Below are 19,394 nucleotides of genomic sequence, written 5' to 3'. Positions count from 1 at the left end.
TTATTACAATTGATTTCTTTTATAATCTGAAGTATTTTATTTCATGTGTTTAAAAATATTTCCTGAGGGCTTCCCTGGTGGCGCAGTGGTTGAGAATCTGCCTGCTAATGCAGGGGACACGGGTTCGAGCCCTGGTCTGGGAAGATCCCACATGCCGCGGAGCAACTGGGCCCGTGAGCCACAATTACTGAGCCTGTGCGTCTGGAGCCTGTGTTCTGCAACAAGAGAGAGGCCACGATAGTGAGAGGCCCGCGCACCGTGATGAAGAGTGGCCCCCGCTTGCCGCAACTAGAGGAAGCCCTCGCACAGAAACAAAGACCCAACACAGCCAAAAATAAATAAATAAATAAATAAATAATAATTTAAAAAAAAAAAAAAAAAATATTTCCTGAGATGGTCCCCATGGGCCTCACCAGATGCAAAAGGATTCGTGGCACACAAAAGGTTAAGAACCGCTGATCGAGGGAGCTCAGATGCTGAGGCCACTTTTCTGGGGCAGCCACACCAGCCACTGGCCGCGGGTGGGCAGAGAGAGGCTGGTCAGTGGGAAGAATGAAACAGTTGAACAAGAGCATAAAGCAGTGAGGCCAAGAGACAAGGAGAACAAGAATTCCAACCCCTTTGAGGCGTGGCTGGATATCCTGCAACTGGATTTCTAGGACGCATTCCCACGGGCCCATACAGATAAATTCCTCTTCTTCTGGAGCTAGCCTGATGAGTTTCTGTTCCTTACAACCCAACCATCCCCAAACAAGGAAAACGTCCTCCACTGGCCCCCAAGTACCTACCAGGCTCTTGGGCAATGTAAGACACACCACATGATCCGTTTTTATGGTCATCAAACGTAATCTCGGCCTTACTGGGGCCCTCAACAGCGATGGAGAGGCCCCCGGCACCTGCCTCCCGGGTCCAGATGCTGAATTCAGCTGAGACAGAGAAACACCTGGTCAGTGACTGAGCCCGGTATAGGCCCCCTCTTCTGGCTCAAACACGGGGTGCTGGGTTCTGTTTGTTGCCAGCCCTTTCCTCTTTCTCTAACCCCAAGCAGGACCCAAGCAAGGGCATTGCTGATGTTTGCTAAGCACCATCCGTGACGACACTAAGTTCACGGGCGATCAGACATCTTTGGAATACATGCAAACCAAGTCAGAACAAGATGCGAATGTTCAGTTTCAGCCCCACAGATTTTCCCGCTCAGCAGCCACCACTGCAAGGGACCTTCCCAACCAGTTTTACACAATTCTAGCACGTTCCAAAGAACATTAGCCTGCAAGATGCTCTGGAAACGGTTTTATGACCCTGATCCTCTCTTAGAGACTCACAACACACACCCATAAATTACAGGCTCCGAGAAGTCCCTCAGTAAGACACTTGTTGAGCTTTGGGTAAGCAATTCCCAAATGTCTTTAGCCACGGAAGCCTTGTTTTAAAGAATGCCTCTTCACACCATCCATCAGTAACACACAACGTCTTCCTTTCAGAACAGGGTGAAGAGTGCAGGACGCTCACTCCGCCAGGCTGAACTCAATCTTCTCGAGTAAAAAGCCTGCCCAGAACGCTCACCTGGGACTCCTGCTTCTCCTCGCTCCAGGCCAGGGCCTCCTGCCCGGACCTTCTGGGCGCCGCCCTCACCCAGAGGCCCCACGGTGAACTGGAAGGGGCTGCCGGTGACGTGCTGGCCGCGGTACTTGACGCTGACGGTGTGAACCCCCATCTCCTGGGGCACAAACCGGACACAGTGCGAGCTCTTTCCCACAGGCACAATCTCTGCCTCGGTCACACGGCCTGAGGGGCTGGTGACGTGGGCCGACATGTCACTGCTGTCGATTTCTGAAAGGGGGCAGGGAGAAAAAGAGGAGGGTCAGGGCGAGGGCCCGAGGAGGAACCGGACATGCAGGGCGAGCAGCAGAAGGCAAAGCGAGTGGAGGCCAGGGGTGCGGGGTGCTCAGGCTTCCTCCAACCAGGCTGGATGCCTGCCCTCCTGTCTCCCTCAAATCCCTGGGTGGTCACGGCCAGCACGGAGAGTGCAGGGCCCTTCCAGCCACCCAGCGCAGAGAATATTCTGGGGGCACTGACACGTCTTGCCTCGCCGAGCACTTTGACAGCCTTCCTGGCTGGAGCTGAGTTAATTCCACACAGCAGTTTCAAACCAGAGCTTGAGCTGATAGCTACAGCATGTAAATAACAACAACGATGGCTCAGATGTTTCTAAGCAAATGTGACATGGGGTCATCAGTCATGCTTACAGGGGCTCTTTTCCATAGGTAAGGACAGAATACACAAGAGCCCTCATCCCTCATTGTCAAGAAGCCTTAGCATTTCTTTTAGGCAACAAGACAAAAATGCATTAGAGGAAAAGGTGAACCCAGGTTGGTCCCAGTGGCAAAGGCGAAACCATGCGTGAGCAAAGCTTTGAGCAAACCGAAGACAAGAGGCCACACTTCCAGAAACATGACGCCTCGGGTCCCCAACACCAGGAAGCAGACGCGTCTGCTCCACCCAAGGTGCTCTGCCATGCCAGCGACCGTGCCTGCACTGACAAGGTGGAGACAGGCACGCCGCATGCTGGGTGACCAAGTAACGCCATCACCTACAGCAGCACGAAACCGCACCCTCCAGCCCTACAGGATCTGGGCAGCAGCTCATGACTCTGAGCCCTGAGGACAGAGAAAGGAAGGAGGTTGAGGGGAGGGTCACCCCACATGGCCTGGGTCCGGAGGACATCTGGAGGCTGGAGGGCCATCCTCCCTTCTAATTGACAAGAGAGGGTGTTTTAGGTAATGATGGGAAAAGTTAGTCTCAGCCAGAGTCATCTAGTACCACTGAAAAGAGTAAGAAGGAGTCAAGAGCTAGACAAGACTTGAGGGAAAGGGTGACTGACCACATCACACAAAGATGAGAGACAAATAGGCAAAGGGAACAGGAGAGAGAATTCCCCAAATGAGAAATGTGAAGCAAACGAAAACACAGTCCGCTCGTCTAGTGACCAGAGAAATGGAACTGAAAACTGGATACCGTATCTTTCCATCAGATTGATCAAAGTGAGAACCAAAGACAGTGGCCAGTGCTGGTGGGGAAACAGAGAAACAGGCATCAATTCGTTTTCTGGAGGACAGGCTGCCGAGGCATAGCAGCATCTGAAACGTATCGGCCCAGCAATCCCACTCCCGGGCATCCATCCGAAGTGATGACAGATGTCACAGACCACTGATTAAGGGGGTCGAGGGATGGAGATGAGCATACATGAAATGAGAAAACCCAACGAGGACATGCACCTAGACGTGAATTGAAATCTTATGCAGTCATGAAAAGGATGATGGGGAAGTATACTTTGGTGTGGAAAGATGCCCACAGTACAGTGAGTGAGAAGTGCACCAGAGGGATCTGAGACCGAGCCCGTGTGTCTAGGAGGCTGGAGGCATCCAGGCTCCAGCTCTGGGCCTGAAACGTGAACCACAATCTCCCTGGACGGTGGGATATGAGGTGAGACTTACTTCCCCTGTTTTTGAGCACCTGAACTTTTTATGATCACAATCAACACGGTGCGTTTTAAGTGATTCTTAGTCTGGACGCTACAGTAATGAGGTTTTTACCAACGGTGTGTCTAGAAAGGAAGAACCCATCAGGTAATGCTGAGAAGGCAGAGCAAGAGATATACCACAAGTCAGGAAAGACGGGAGACGCAGTGTGGACCTTCCTCTGGAAGCTAGAAGCTCATCACAATATGAGCTTCATCTGAAGACGATTTAGATTTTCTGTCTTCATAGAACCTGCAACTCCATAGCACATGCCAGAGGAGCCTCAAGCCTTCACTTACACAGTCACTTCTTAACAGAACCTGGGCCACATTTCGGACAGACCATGGCTGTGTTGGGCAAAGGGCTAGATGTGGCCCACCCACCCAGCCTTGCTTCGCAGGCCTCACTCCAATTTTGGGAATGAAAGATACGAACGGGAATTAGAAGGATGTCACTGGGCTGACACCTCCTTCCAGATATAAGCACCAGCAGGGCCAGTTCTCTCGCTATTAGTCTAGTCGACAGACAGTAAATGAAAGTTTAAAAGCTTATCTATTTTTCCCCCATGTGGTAAGATAAAGCTATTTTCATTTGGAAGAAGGAAAAGTAAATAGATTTACTTTTCCTGGATGGGCCTCTGTGAAAATAAGTATTAAAAATATTAATGAATTAAAAAAAAAATTAAATTCAAAAACAGTCCCCCACAGCAGACTCGGACGGTACATTCTGGGCCAAGCCCAGACTTGGTTTCCAGTGGTGCCCACTGGCCTGACCCACGAGCCCCTCGTGCTCACCTGGGATCTTCAGGTTCAGGTCACAGATGCTCCCAACAGTGGCCACAGATGGGGCTCGACTGGTACGGGTGATGCTCTCCTTGACTCTTCCCTCCCCGCTGATCTTCACGGTAAAGGGGCTCCCTGCAAAAACCGAGCAGGCCCTTGAGAGAGCAGCCCAGAGGCCATGCGTGGCATTTACAGAAAACCCAAGCACGGGACAGGGAGAGCAGATGGGGCCACACGTACCAGGCACGTGCTCGTCGGCGAATTTGGTGGAGACAATGTAAACCCCAGGCACGGTGGGGAAGTAGGAGACCTTGCAAGTGCCGTCCTCCAGGTCCTCTGTCTGGATGTCCACTTTACTGGGGCCTTCCACCGCCAAGGAGATGCCACCATAACCTGCAACACAGTAGCCCGGGGCCGCTATGACAGCAGCTCATCAGGAAGGGGGAGCCTGATGAATGCAGAAAGGACCTCCACCCCTGGAAATGCTTCAGACGGCAGAAAGACAGTAACGGTGGCCCCTGTTGGACAGCACTGGGCAGAGGAGTCAGTTAAACGCTCTGAGAAATCCTGGAGTGAAATACCCTGGCTGAAGGTGGCCTTGACCATACTCTCTTCTCAAGGGTATCCACTAATATCCCAGCGACCACCTGTCCTGCAGAACCTGCTGGGGGGGACACTTTGCCCACCTGCTTCCAGGAATGGCACGTGCTGTCTGGGGGTTTATTACCAGCTGCAGGCCTGAGAATTTGACATTTTTAACTGCTCCTAGCTGCCTTGGATGCCCAGCCAGGGAACCACTAAGACAGCAGATCTAAAGCTTTAATAACTTGAGGAATCAACAGAGAACATAAGCCCATCAGGACCACAAATTCTCCAGCTCCTTGCCTTGGGAAGGTGACTTTATCCAGAAGTCACCAATGCAAGCCCATCCCTCAAAAAGGCAGAAGATGAAGACTCTGGGATGTGGAGTAGCTTGGAGTGGCCCATCCTAATTCGGACCATCTCAAAGAGGAAACAGGAAGAAACTCCTCATTTCCATGAAAGCACTGCTCAGCTGAACATGACTTTGACCAGCTGGCCCAACATTCTTAGTTTGAGATGAGTCAAGGAGACCCTGGGGAGCTGAGAACAATGGTGGGAGTACTGATAATGAAACAGATCTGCGAGTTGTTGTGGCTCTGGGTTCGAATGCCAGAAGCAGACGGGGCTGCTAACCCTGCGGGCCTCAATTTTTTCATCTAGAAAACAAAGATAATACCTACTTTACCACTGCTCTTGGGGCTTAAATGATAATCATGTAAAAGGGTCTATAGCTTGAAGGATGCTCAGAAAGAAAAGAAAGTTGGCAGGATAAAAAGATGGAGTAATGCGAGCAATAAGAAGCCAGTTCCAAAGCGCTGGGCCTTTTCCCCTGGGACCATCCCCCACAGACCTGCATCCCTCGTGTCCACGATGAAGTCAGACATCTCGAAAGTCCGGCCTTCCGACAGGCCACGGCCGTAGACTTTGGCTCTGCGGGCATCCCCGATCTCTGACTGGACCACCATGATGGATACGGGGCTGTTGGCCACGTGGTTGCCATTCTTCTTGATGCTGACCAGGTGTTCACCCACCTCCCGGGGGATGAAGGAGATGCCTGGACCAGGGCACAGATTGGGGGTTATGAGGTGGGAGGGAGGGGTGAAGGGGAGGAAGCAGGAGGGAGACACACTGGCAAGAACGGAAACAGGACTTCCTTCCTGACTTCCCGGCAACCTAGGGTGTCCAAGAGGGCTGTCAACATCATAAGGCAGAAATGCTTGGATTCTGACCATGCATGTGACCCAGCAGGTTTATCACATCACACTCCAAGGTGCTACCAATTTCCCAGGCAAGGACTGGGATCTCGGGCAAGGTGGGAACCCCCATCTCCCACTCAAGATGTCCCGGCTCCTGCCGGGAGGGCAGTCTGGGCTCACCGATGTGATTGTTGGGCAGCCTCTTTAGGAGACAGGGCTCGTCGCGGCCGGATGGGGCCTTGATGCTGGCCGTCAGGGTGCTGAGGTCAGTCTCACTGATGTCGAGCAGGAAGTCGGCGGCAGAGCCCAGCTTCACCTGAGAGCACCGTCTGCTGTCGTCTGGGAAACACCAGCCCCAACACAGCTCCATTACACGTGGTCACCCTGGCTCTCCAGAGCTCTCACACCACATGGCATTTATAGATGAACAGGCAAGAATTAATTACGCAAACTTAAGTGACAAAAACACGCTCCGGACAATGAGCAGACCTAACCAACAGAGAATGACTGCTACTTATGCCTGGTTACAGGGAAGACTAGTAACTGGCAGGAACTGGAGACCTGAGTCCACACAGACCACATTTATAACCCACTGAGAACATGACCTGAACACAGAGAGCACAACAGGGGTCAGAAGCAGGGCTTTGAGTCAGATAATCTCCACCTGAATCCCAGAATACCCACATGAACACGGCTAAGCCAGTCTCTCCAATCCTCAGTTTTCCCATCTGTAAAAGGGAGACAAAAATCTATCTAGAAGTGATGCCAATGAGAACCTCTGAGCTCATTTACTCGTGCAATAAGTATTATGTGAAGGCCTCTATCTGAGGGCCTCCTTATCTGGACCCTGGAGTCAGACTGGCACAAATAATTGCCCTCCAAATGATGTGCTTGCCTTTCCCGGGATTACCAGCTGCAGGAGGAATTTAGCCTATCCAATGTTGGCCTTGCACCCCTAGTTTGTTCCCAAGGAGACGCTGTGAAACCTAAATCTCAGACATGCCTAGCCTGCTGCCCCGGGTCTGATGGGAGGGGGGCTTATTGGGGCAGGGAGCCTCCAGCAAGTTGGGCAACTCTACCTGTGATCTTGGCTGTGAAGGGGCTGCCAGGGATGTGTTTGTCATTGTACTTGACCAGAATGCTGTAGTCGCCTGGCAGGGTGGGCAGGTAGGTCACTGTGCATGTCCCGTCTTTGTTGTCAATGCAGCTGATTTCCGCCTTTGAGGGTCCCTCAATAGCCAAGTCCAGGCCACCTATGAATGAGAGGAGGGAAGGAGAGCCATCAGGGAGAGTGTTTCTGTGTTTCAAAAGGTATCACCACTCATCCGGGACAGCCCTGATGCCAGGAACGTCAGACTGACACAAGCCACGGGCAAGGGGCGTAGGTCAGAATAAAGCTATTTACATGGTGAAAGTGTCACTGGGAAGACACTCCACCATCTGAATTCTTCCTGCAAGTGATCCTGAAGTTCAATTCTTCCAGATGTGTGGGATGAGGAAGGGATGGAACCCCACGGGCCAATCACACATACGGGAAAGAGTGTCACACACAGACTATCACTGCTGCTTGGGGGCTGGATGCCATCATGAAAATCCCATTAGAATCGCAAATTTAGAAATTCCTGTGATGACAATGTGCATGGGCACAGAGCTAGAATAAGCCACTAAATGATTCATGTGGCCCTGTGGATACATGTACAGGTGCAAAAAGAACAAAACCAAAAATGCTATCTATCAAAACACATGTAAATTTCAGGCAATTCACATAAAACATTTCATAGTATGAATGTGATTTTAATCAGAACACGAAGGACTTTAAAATTTCTGTTTTGGGTAGAAGACAGAGGAGCTCTATGTAAGAGATTTATATGAGAGAAAAGACAAGACAAATACTACCATTCGAGAGCCTTGTTTTTAAAGGCTTCCCTGGAATTGCATCCCCTTAACTCTCCAAATGACAGCTGAGAACCACAGAACCACAGTACCTTCTCCTGCGTCCTCGGTGACAATGGTGAAGGTGGCGGTTTTGTTGGCCACTCCGTACACGAGGCCCGGGCCATATGCAGAAACGCTCCCGCTGTTGGGGTAGTTCACGTAGAACTGGAGCGGGCTCTCTGGGTTTGCAAAGAACACACACAAAGTTGGGACTCATGGGCGGTGGTTGGGGGGGGGGGATATTCACCTAACAGCAGCGGGTGTGGCATCTCCTGGGCAGAGCAGAAGGCAAGAGCAGACTCTGTGGGGCTCCCCATCCTAGGACACCCAACGGGGTCTACTCACTATCGACCCTTCAGTGATCACATGAGAAGAACAGTCCCCTGGGTGTTCCAGACTAGGGGCGGGCTGAGGCAGGGGAATCTGGCTCAAATGGACAAGTAAGGAGGGAACAGCTACACCGGGGCCGGGTGGCGGGGGCGGGGGGAGCGACGGAGAAGAGAAATGACCCACTACTAGACGGAATGTGACTGGAAAGGTCCTTTGGGAAGGCCGTTTGCCCATAACTTTCAAAGTCTGTGAGCCCAGCCCGAGGAATCTATCCCACTGTGGTCCTCTCCACCCACGCCCACTCCCAGCCCTAGGCAAGTACTTCCATTTCCACAGAATTCAGATGCAAATTAGGAAAAGAACCCAGGGTCCAACAATAGGGGGTTGGTTAAATAAACATTAGTCTACTCGCAGGTCACTAAAAATAATGAGGGAGATCTATGTATACTAACTTGAGAGATTATCCATAATGTGTTGCATTAAAGAGAAAAAGGCAAATTGCTATATAAATGTCAATATCCCATTATATTAATACCCTATATAACATTAACACCTATTATAATACCTATATAATAATATATACCCATTATAATATATTCCTATGTAATATTAATACCATTATCCCAGTCCAAAATAGAACAAAATTGCATGCATATTTGTAGGTACAGAGGGAGACATTTGAAAAGATACACACACCAGCATTGGAAGTAGAAGGAAAATGGTAGAAAGACATTTTTACTTTTTCTGTATCTGCATCTTTAGAACGTTTAAATAGAAGCAGATAAATACATTTTTGCTTTAAACACATAGTATCCATACACATACACATAAACTAAAGCAAACATCAAACTGGGAGAAATATTTGCAACTCCTATCACAAAGGGCTAATCTCTCCAATATTTAGACTGCTCTCAGAAACTGATATGACACAGGCCAATAATCCAAGAGAAAAACTGAGCCAAGGATACAAACGTCCAGTTCAGAGAAAGAGAAATACAAATAGCATTGATACTTAGCCATATAGAAAGTTGCTCAATTTCATTCACAGGAGAAATACAAACAAAGCAATACTGTTTTTTTAACTATCAGTCTGGCAAAGATCCAAAAATTTGATAGCCTATTCCACTGGCAAATTGGCGGAAAAGCAGGTGCTCTCCTACATGGCGGGTGGGTACGTGAACAGGAAGAGATTGGGTGAAGGGCGCTTTGATGAGATCTGTCAGAATTGCAGGGCTGTTGCCTGTGCCCTGCAATTCCTGCCCTGGGAACCAAATATCTCAGATACACCCTGGCAGGTGTGAGATGATGGGTGTGCAAGGCTATTCACTGCAGCAGGACTAGTAATCACAAAATGTGGGGAAGAACCCAATTGTCCTCCAGTGGGAGAAATGGTTCACGTGTAACGTTCACCCAAACGGCCGGACACCATGAACACTCTCTACTATTCAGATGCGCAAAGTTCTCCAAGATATACTATTTGATGAAAAGGGCAAGGTCAGAATAATGTGTAGCGTAGGCAACAAAGGGAGAGGGATTAAACATCTGTATTCCCATCTGTTGTAGAGTCTTAAAAATATTCTGAAATCTAGCATAAAACACCAATAACAGTCAGGTTCAAGGAGAGGGCAGATGGGGGATATGGGTGGGAAGGAAACCTTTCTCCACATCATTTTTAAACTATGTAGATAGATTATGTACTCAAAAAAAAAAAAAGAACAAGAGTAACACTGTGCTGGTTGATGGACATGAAACTTGAGCTGGCTTTCCTTGTCAAGGGCAGTGTGACAATAAGGCAGCTTGTCCTCTTCTCACAACCTCTTCTCCTGTCCCACACTGCTCTGGGCTCTGCAGGCCCAGCTGGAAAGTCCCTTGATGTGCCTCACATTTTTCTCCCAGCTCACCCTTTGGCCATGCTTGGCATAGTGACAAAGACAAACAATCGCGGACCGAAGGGCCTGCACTGTGGCCCAGGACACTTAGCTGTGTCATCCCTGCTGGAAATTAGCTGGATCTGCTGGGGTCACAGCCTGTTTGGTTTTGCAGGGACGCCCACACTGCATTCCCAAATCTGCCACTGAAAACCACACAGCAGGTGACTGAACGACTGACTACAGTCTCCCAGATGTTCACGTCCTGAACCTTGGAGTCCTGCAGGGCCACTCAGCCAGGGCGCTGAGCCCGACTTACCAGGGATGTGGCTGCCCATGTATTTGATGTGCATCTCGTGGAGGCCGACCTCAGTGGGAGCGTATCTGACAGTGACCGTGCCATCCTTGTTGTCCACAATCTCAGGTGTGGCTGTCTTCCCAGAAGGCATGTGGACCTCTCCTGTTGGAGCACATGGAGACAGGGCAGTGAGCCCACCAAGACTTCCCCCAAGAAGCTGAGCACAGAGGCACACGTGGCCTTCACAATAAAGGTTTTCAGATACAAGAACACTTCACCGTTGCCTAAAACACCACGTTCCACAACCGGAAGCAGAGACGTACCTGCCTTTATTTTGTTCTATTTTGTTTCCACAAAATGCAGCAGGCAACTCACAAGTAAAGGGTTTTCTACTTTTGTAGTGACAAATTAGAAGCTCAAACAGGACTTGAGAAGACCATGAGACCAATCGGATTGGTAAAGCGTCAACTCAAAGAGAAGCAGGCATTGAAACGAGGCTAGGAGAGGAAGTAACTCTTGTACAACAGACCTCAGTGTCAATGTCACATCTGGAAAAGTGGAAGAATAAGAGAAGGCAAGAAAAGGGGGGAGTAGGAACGTGATGGTCGAGAGCGATCTAAACACAGCGGTTCTCCCCCTACAGAGCATCTCCGGCCCTCTCTCCAGGATGCAAGTTATAAATGAACCACCTCTTCTGAGATACACATATACACACAGAACATTCTGCAATCCCATGGGCTCATGGACTGACCCAGGGATGCTGGGTTCCGGACCCCAGGTCTGGGGGACATGTGGAACCAGCTCCTGCGCACTGTTTGGAGAGCTAGTGCAAGAGAGTGAGAACAAGACGGCTTTCATGACAGTGCTTACCGGTGATTTCTCCTTTCCTGACTGCAAACGGAATGACCAAGTCGAAAGGCTTAAACCCCAGGCCATTCATGTCACTCACTGGGACATAGGCCTCTTCAGTTACCTAAAAACAGGAAGCAGCGGTCACTGGGTAAAGTGGACAACAGTGTGAGCTGGGGAAGCTACAGGGGACAGAGCAACTGGGAATTTTGCAAGCTCGAACAGCCAGGATTTGGGGATGCGGCTGCCCATGCATTGTGGGCTTTGGCTAACGGGCTCCGGGGCCAGAGCAGAATCTGAAGAATTGGAGGAATCATGCTGACCAATTGCTAAAAATCCCTAGGCTGTTTGCTTGTGAAATTCCCAGCAGCGCCCATGGGAAAGCGGAAAAGTGAAAGACAGCAATGTCTGTGAGTCCCAAGAGGTTCCACCTGGAAAGGTTTAGTTGCCTGTGGCCTGGAAAAGAAGGTGCGTTTTAAGTGGCAGAAAGTAGCAGCGGTGGCTTTCCCCCTGAACAGAAACCAAATGTGCAAGTGGTGGCTTTTAGAGTCAGCAGGAGGGCTGAGACAGCTGTCCATCTTTCTCTTTAAACGTGGAGACAAACTGCACCGAGCGTGATCACAGACATGGTGGTGGGCGATTCGTGGAGTGCGTACGATGACACGGGTGGGTCTCATTACAGAGAAAGCCGGGATCATTGTGATGCACTGATCAGTGGGGACAAACCAATGACCAGGACACCCAGAGGGCTTAAGCAATCCCCAAAAGCAGGCTGCAGCTTTTCTGCAATGAAGGCTGAGTAAACAAAGACATGGAAAAGGGAAAAATAAAAACAAAAACCAAGAGTGTACCCAGGGCCTGAATCCGGGGGGACATGCATTTACCGGTGCCTCCTCCACAGCTGCGACTTCCCCATCTGTGGCCTGGTCAGTGGCAAATGGAAATTAGTTGGGAATCACACTGAGGGGCATCGCGACTCAGTAGATTCTACCACCCGAGGGCTGCTTCCTCCCCATCTGTCTTGCATAGCAGAGAGCTACTCCCTGTAGTGGGAGCCTACCTTCTTCCCACCACTGTGGAGAGCAAGTTGGCATCTCCTCTTCAAGTGTCAAATCCACATGCCCTCTGAACCCATGACCCACTTTAGGGAAGCAAGCCTATAGAAATACTGGCAGGGAAGTCTATAGGTAAGTCATGTGCGCCAAGGATTTTACTGGAGCCATTCACTGTTGGGAAAGGCTGAAATAACCTAAATGTCCATCTGTAAGGGAGTCGGTTAAGTAAATTACATAAGTCTGTACAGTGGACCCCGGTGCAGCCATTCTGAAGAGGCGATCAAGTCAGATCAATTAATATGGAAGGGTATTTACAGCATCTCAAGGGAAGGAAGCAAGTTGCAAAGCAATGTGCATGGTTAATCTCATGCACAAAACTGACATGTTTCTTGTATAAGCAGGAAAAAACCTAATGCTGGTCACCCCTGGAGCATGAAATTGGGAAAGGGGTCTCTTGTTACTTGGTATGTGTCTATAGTTATGTCCTAGAAGTTTTTATAAATTCATTTTTTAAAAACCAGAGACTTTGTGTTCCTGATCCAATCACCCTGATAAGGAATGGGTCCCCTTCTCAGTTCCCTCTTCTCCCACAATAAAAGAATTGGAAAACCTCCCTTCTGGAGGAAAACTTCCGTGCCCATGTTTAGCCCCTTTTGTGTATTCTGGCATCTCAGAAAGGGGGCTTCACTTACAAAGGCAGCTTTGTAAGCTTCAACATTTGCAACAGCCCTATCCCCCACCCTCTGGACCATCTCAGGTTGGGTGACTCCGGCACACATCAGCCGGGAAGATCTTTCAGTGGCTATGCTATAGCCTTTGATCAGTGACTTCTTAACAGTGACAGGCAGAGAAGCTGCTAGACCCGTGACTTGCTGTGCACGTTTGTGAGATGTATTTAACTGAACCAGCCTGCTGGGGCTCCTGTAGACATTTGCTGCAAAGGCAGTACAGGGTGTTCAATGTCCTTTTGGCCCCAAGTCTGCAGGGGAAGACAGCAAACCTAGCCCCAAGAGGCCAATGAATAGAAAGTGGGCCCATCTAGGTAAAGCTGGAGGAAGCTAGGAATGGGAGAATGAAGACCTAAAGCAAGTGCCCTGAGTGTCATCCCTTTCTGCCTTCAGCAGTTGTTAGGGGGGTAGTGCATTTACACAAAGGATCCTTGCTTTGTGTGCATTCCAGGGCTGAATGGACATTCATTCCTAATGAGTTTGGTGGCCTCCACTGCAGGTTTCTGACTCATCTGCTAAAACGGTCCTTGGTATTTTCTTCCTGATTTCCTCACTCACACCCTCCAAACGTGGTCTCTTATCTCCAGCTCATCCCACCAGCAGGGCTGTGACCTCTGCCCAATTCTAACCAACCAGATAAAAACTCCTGTGGGCTAAAAACAGATTCTTAAAACTACAACTGGGACTTCTCTGTAAATAAGAAGGACATAAACTTTCTAGCTGCATCTTTTTCTCCCCTGAGGAGAAAAACACTCCCGAGTTAACAGCGTCAAAAGTGTTTACATCCTTGAGACATAAAAAGGCTCCAGGTCTCTGGCACAATGTTCACAGATAAACAAACATCTATGGAAAAGAATAAAGGTACAGCAGATTATAGAGTGGGAGACAGACATGGGCTTCTGTCTGGAATGGAGTCTCCGTGTCCTTCTCTGCTGCTGCATAAAGTGAAATCATTAGATGGAGCTTTGTAGGCTGTGCATGGGGCCAGGCATTGAGTTCTGTAAACTTTGTGCTCTGCTGCCTGTGGCATCAAAGGACACAGGTGGGGACGGCGCTCAGCAGCTGTCCAGAGCAGGTAGTCTGGGTTCAGTGGACTTAAGTCTGATCCCCGCTCCTATACAGCATTTGTAAAAGGGCCAACAATGCTTAGTTTTAAGGGTTAAATGAAGGACTGCTCCTAAGGTTTCTAACCCCTTTCCTGGTTGAAGAACCTTAATAATCAAAGGAAGATCTAAAAGTCACTCAGATTTCAAAATTAAAGGGCCTAGCCATTCTCTGGCTCAGAGGTTTTGCATAATGGTTTTCTTTTATTCCAGATGTTCCTAGCTTCAAAAAGACAAGTTATTTCCCCCTCATCAACAAAGTCTGAATCTTTCCAAAACACAACTGGAGGTACTTTGAGTCCTGGGATATCAGAGTCAAGTCTCCAGACATAACAGCCTCGGGAACCTCTCTCCTCCGAAGAACTAGCAGGATGAAAAACCGTAATGTTTTACTTATAGATGTTTTTGTCAAAGTGTATCTTTCTGAGCTGGGCTTAGGCCAGGACATTGCCTAAGATCCTTAAGCATGATGGACACTTTGGTTGCCAGTGATTTCCTAAAACCCCTTAGAGAGCCAAAGGGTCCCTGGGTTTTTAGAGATTACTGCAGGATTCTGCAAGGTCATGACTGCTTAAGACAATTTTTTTTTTACAGAAAAGAAAAAAAAAGTGGTGGGGGATGTCTCAGCCAGGGTTTAACAAACAGCAGTCGTTACTGTTCCTGCTAACAACGGCATGCTCTAGAGAAGGAATTTTCCTTACCATGACAGTGAACGGGCTGTTGGGAATATCAACGCCACCAAAGCGCACGTAGATGACATAGGTGCCCGGCTTGGCGGCCGTGTAGAAAATGTCATAGGTGCCATCCTCATTCTCGATGACATCAGCCTCAGCCTCAGTGCCGTCCGGGGTCAGAACCGTGCAGGTCACTTTGCCTTTCCCGGCGGTCTTGGCGTCTACCACAAAGCCCACTTCCTCGCCAGTTTTCACAGTGGAGGCGATTCCAGGACCTGGAGAAAAGTTTAGGAGGAGAGCATGGAAGCTTCAGCCATGGACAGCAGCTGGAGGCCCAAGAACCAAATCACACACGTTCGTGTTGTATCTGTGAATGTTAGACCTTCAACTGCCACCGTGCAGAGGGATGTCCCAGAGATGCCCTGGGGAAGATGCTGCTCCAGGGAGCATTCTATCCATTACTTATTAAATAAGGTGTATCTGCAAGTTCCGAGTGATAACCATATGTTAAACCAGCTTTGCCAGCATTCAAGTGTATGGGGATGAAGGTCAACTTTCATCAGCAAACACATATTGGGCATTTTCTTAAGTGCCAGATACACACAAAGGTGAGCAAACCACAGTCTCAGCTCTCAATATGCTCAAAAACTAACAGGGCAGATGCACGCAGGCTGGACACCAAGAATGACAGCTCGATCTGTGTTGGAAACACCGAGGGGGGACTAAGTTATCAAAAAAATAATCAATGGTTCTTCAAAGAAGCATCCTGCAGCACATCTATGAAAAGTTCTATGAATTTATATCCCAGGGTTGCCACATTGACAGAGGGCTTCCTGACAAAGGGGAAATGGCTGAATTCTGAAGGCTGGGTACCCTTGGCTTAGGGAAGACTTACAACCTCTGTCTCCACATGATGACCCGTCTATCTGTCTGTCTCTCTGACTTGTGGCACCCCTTTACTGAGGATCCACAGATCAGGGAGTGCAAAAAACTGAATTAAAAGCACCCTGGCAAAAAAAAAAAAAGCAAAGTGTGTAGAAGCAACAGGGAGTGACAAGAACATGCTGAGACAGTGAGTAGTAAGGGAAGACTGAAGTTCGGTGCTGAATGACAGACTGAGAGGTAGGGCCAAAGGAGCCCCCAGGCTGAGCAGAGTATCCTGCCTGAGCTTCGGGAAGGAGGAGAGTCTGGAGAGCCAGGAGGAAGTTCCCACCCAGTATTCACATGCCCTCAGGTTAGCAAAGACAATCCAGTTGTCTCTGGAACAGCACAGACCTAGGAGGTGGCAGACTGGCCATCGTTACAAAATTTCTCAGTCTTGTGGTGGATGAGCCAAAAAGAGCCAAGCTGAGCAATTTACAACCTTACCCTGAAAGCCGAAAGATTTTCTCCTTTCAGAACAAGATGAGATATGAGAGAAATAGGACACATCCAGGGTGGACCTCTGTTTAGTTTTATTTAAAGAGAAGCAACTCAGTTTCATTTCAGAGATGGGGATTCATGGTTTGAAATCTGCTTGAAGCAGCATCAGAGTTGCCCATGATATTCAATTCGTCGTGTCTTAGAAACGGAAGGAACTGTTACGCTCTAATATGCCTGGAGAATTCCCGAGAGACTCAGATGTAAGTCCTGGGTGTTGAGGAAAAACCTAGATCCTTTAATGTGCTTCTCTAGCCCTGGCCTGAAATGCTCTTGAATATATCTCGAATAACTAAACCATCTACTCATGAAAGGCATAAATTTGATGCTTTTCATGGGAGCCACCATCACAGTTGAAATCTCAACAATCACCCACTTCCAAAGTAACTGTAATAGTTTCCATGTGCCTGGCACTGTGCTAAGCACTTTTCATGCCTGACCTCATCTAATCTCTGCAATAGCACTGCGAAACAGTCTCTGATCCTTGGAAGAGCTTCGTGAACTTAAATGTTTTCCAAAAAGATCTTCCATCTAAGTCTGCCTGAGGCTAAGAGTGGTTGAGCATCTTGCCCTGATCACACAGCTATTAAGTGGCAGCCGCTGGCTTTCTGATGCCAAAACACACACTCCTGTCCTTGAGCTGCACTCACCTGTGGCCAGGCACTTGCTGGCATCGCCCGTCTGTGTGGCCCGGATGCGGTAGGGAGACAACGGGATGTCATCCCCACCGTAGGTGACCCCAATCATATAACGTCCAGTCTTGTCAGGGATGTAGGTAACAGCATATGTGCCATCTTTATTATCATGGACGATGGCTCTTTTGGGTTTTCCCTCTTGGTCCTGTGGATCACAGAGAAATGCTATTTAGGATGTTGTCATCAAGATGTAGAAGCCGTTCAAAGAAAACCTTGACACATTTTGCTCATTAATTAATGCCTCTAGTGGGAGGAAAAAAGAATTACTGGCTTAACACATTTTGGGAGGTGGTGGGAGCAGAGGGTCATAGATCCTTTTAACACTGTAATGGACACGGTCAATTTTTAGTGAATTTTCTGTCAAGGGAACAAACAGTTTTAGCTCCAAATCCATCGAAATCTAGGGAGACAAGGGGGCAGAGGCTCCTGCTTCTGCACCATCACCTTCACTCTCCTTTTCCTCTTTACTAATAGGAACCTAATTCTTAGCTAGGTGCGCTGCTTCCAGAATACGAGACACCACTTCCTAGTATCCTTGGCCACTAGGTACAGCCATGGGACTTATGACAAACTTCTAGCAAACGAGAAGAGAGTGGAAGTCTCATGAGGGACTTCTGACAGGGCTGCTTAAGAGAGCTGATTGAGTTGGAAGGTCCCATTGTCCCTTCTGCTCTCTTCCTCTTTCTGGCTTGCCATGTGGATTGGATGGCCAGAGCACCAGCAGGCTCGTGGTCCAGGAGGAGACCTTAGGGACAGAAGCCACACGTTAGGACAGAGGAGCAGAGAGGTGGCATGGACCCTGCTTCTTTGATAAGCCACACAGCATCCAGGCGCCTTGCCCGGCCTCTGGGCCTCTCTAACAAGAGAGAACTATCCCATGTGTTTAAGCCACTCTTATTTGAGGGTTGAATGTGATATGCAGCAGAACTTAGTCTTAACTAATCCAAAGGGTAATTTTAAACATTCAAACATAAAAAGATAGGAATAGATATAATAGAGAGCAAAATATATGAGATTCACCAAAATGTGGTACGTGAAGCTATACTCTCAGACTTCTCAGGCAAGCCTGTTTGTTGTCCTGTACAATTACTGACTCTCTAGTGGGGAAATCAGATAAACATTTGCGTGAGGCTAGAAATTAGTTGTTAAAATCCTGGTTCTTATCCCTGGCTGAGAAATTATGTCTTATTAATGAAGTTTGGCTCCAGAAAAATCATTCAAGGTTACCGTTATCTGAACAGCAAGCAGGCCTTCCCCGGCATCTCTGGCATCGATCGCGAACTCCACAGGCAGGCTGGCAGGCACACCATAGGTACTGAGGCCAGGGCCACTGGCGGTCACTTTGCTGGCATCGTATGTGGGAAGGACCTTGACCTTAAAGGGACTTGACAGACATACACACCCCAGTTCAGTATAGATACACTTCAACCCAGCTACATCTGACCTCTCTTACACAAGAGACTGGGATTGAGAGGGAGGATTTCTACAGCATATAAGACCTAAATTTACAACCATGTAACCATCATACAACAGATCAGCTTTCCCTAAGTGCATTCCATGGGATACAAACTAATTTCCAAATTAGTTTGGGAAACATGGGGTTAAACACATTTAACCCACTTTTGTTTTACTAACACCATGATCACCAAAATGGAAAGAAAAAATATTAAAACTGATGTTTCAATATTATCTTGTCCTCTTATTTTCTATTTTTAGTATGTTTTAGATGATGTAAGACCTATTAGTCAAGTAACACATAAGTGTAATTTATAAATTATACCTTTCCACAGAGCTAGAGCTGTATGTATATCTTCATGTAAAATATGTACACTTGGGGCACCAGTGAAACTTTTAAATTCTAAGTATGATAAAAAAAATCTTTGGAGTCTCTTCTGAGAGGTAAAGAGCTTAAGCAACATTTTTTCTATTAATAGGAATGAGGAACAGGTTTTCATCCAACACCTTCTGGGAATGCTATGGTCAACCAAATTCTCAATTAAGAAGTAAAAATTTTTGCCCTAATCAGAAAACAAGTTGCATGGTCACCAGAAAGAAGACCTTGATGAACTAACGCACTCTTTAATTTCAGCTCATCTTTACATTAAAGATGGCTGAAAGGAACAAATGTAGGGGGGGCACCAAGAGAGCAGGAAGCACAAACATCAAGGCTAGCGTATTTTAACACCTGTGCAGAGCATGCCGGTTCTCAGTGATGCTGATCAGATGGACGGATGGGTAAATGAGTGGATGGATGGATGCGGGGGTGGGTGGACGGATGGATGGATACATGGACAGACGAATGGATGGGTGGGCCACCAGAGCAGTGCTGGTCACCAGAGGGGTGGGCTTGAACCCCTTCCCT

General features: G+C 48.3%; 1 protein-coding gene across 6 annotated transcripts in view; it reads right to left on the bottom strand.

Annotated features, from left to right (window-relative positions):
- Positions 1–19,394, bottom strand: part of FLNB (filamin B) — a 139,558-nt gene that overhangs the window by 16,176 nt on the left and 103,988 nt on the right. For 2 of the 6 annotated variants that reach the window (XM_036870396.1, XM_036870399.1), the window contains 14 exons: positions 18,260–18,416; positions 16,988–17,177; positions 14,946–15,193; positions 12,210–12,281; positions 11,380–11,482; positions 10,531–10,671; positions 8,064–8,192; positions 7,158–7,331; positions 6,259–6,417; positions 5,733–5,936; positions 4,541–4,693; positions 4,313–4,435; positions 1,564–1,830; positions 789–926 (listed from right to left, as the gene is read on the bottom strand). In XM_036870396.1, the coding sequence (XP_036726291.1) occupies positions 789–926; positions 1,564–1,830; positions 4,313–4,435; positions 4,541–4,693; positions 5,733–5,936; positions 6,259–6,417; positions 7,158–7,331; positions 8,064–8,192; positions 10,531–10,671; positions 11,380–11,482; positions 12,210–12,281; positions 14,946–15,193; positions 16,988–17,177; positions 18,260–18,416 (2,258 nt within the window). The remainder of the gene's footprint in view (positions 1–788; positions 927–1,563; positions 1,831–4,312; positions 4,436–4,540; positions 4,694–5,732; positions 5,937–6,258; positions 6,418–7,157; positions 7,332–8,063; positions 8,193–10,530; positions 10,672–11,379; positions 11,483–12,209; positions 12,282–14,945; positions 15,194–16,987; positions 17,178–18,259; positions 18,417–19,394) is intronic. The other 4 variants (XM_036870397.1, XM_036870400.1, XM_036870398.1 and 1 more) reach the window with 2 other exon arrangements.

Source organism: Balaenoptera musculus, chromosome 11 (genome assembly GCF_009873245.2).
Source record: "Balaenoptera musculus isolate JJ_BM4_2016_0621 chromosome 11, mBalMus1.pri.v3, whole genome shotgun sequence".
Classification (NCBI taxonomy): Eukaryota; Metazoa; Chordata; class Mammalia; order Artiodactyla; family Balaenopteridae; genus Balaenoptera; species Balaenoptera musculus.
Note: the sequence above shows the minus strand (reverse complement) of the source record. Positions and strands in the feature narration are given on the sequence as shown.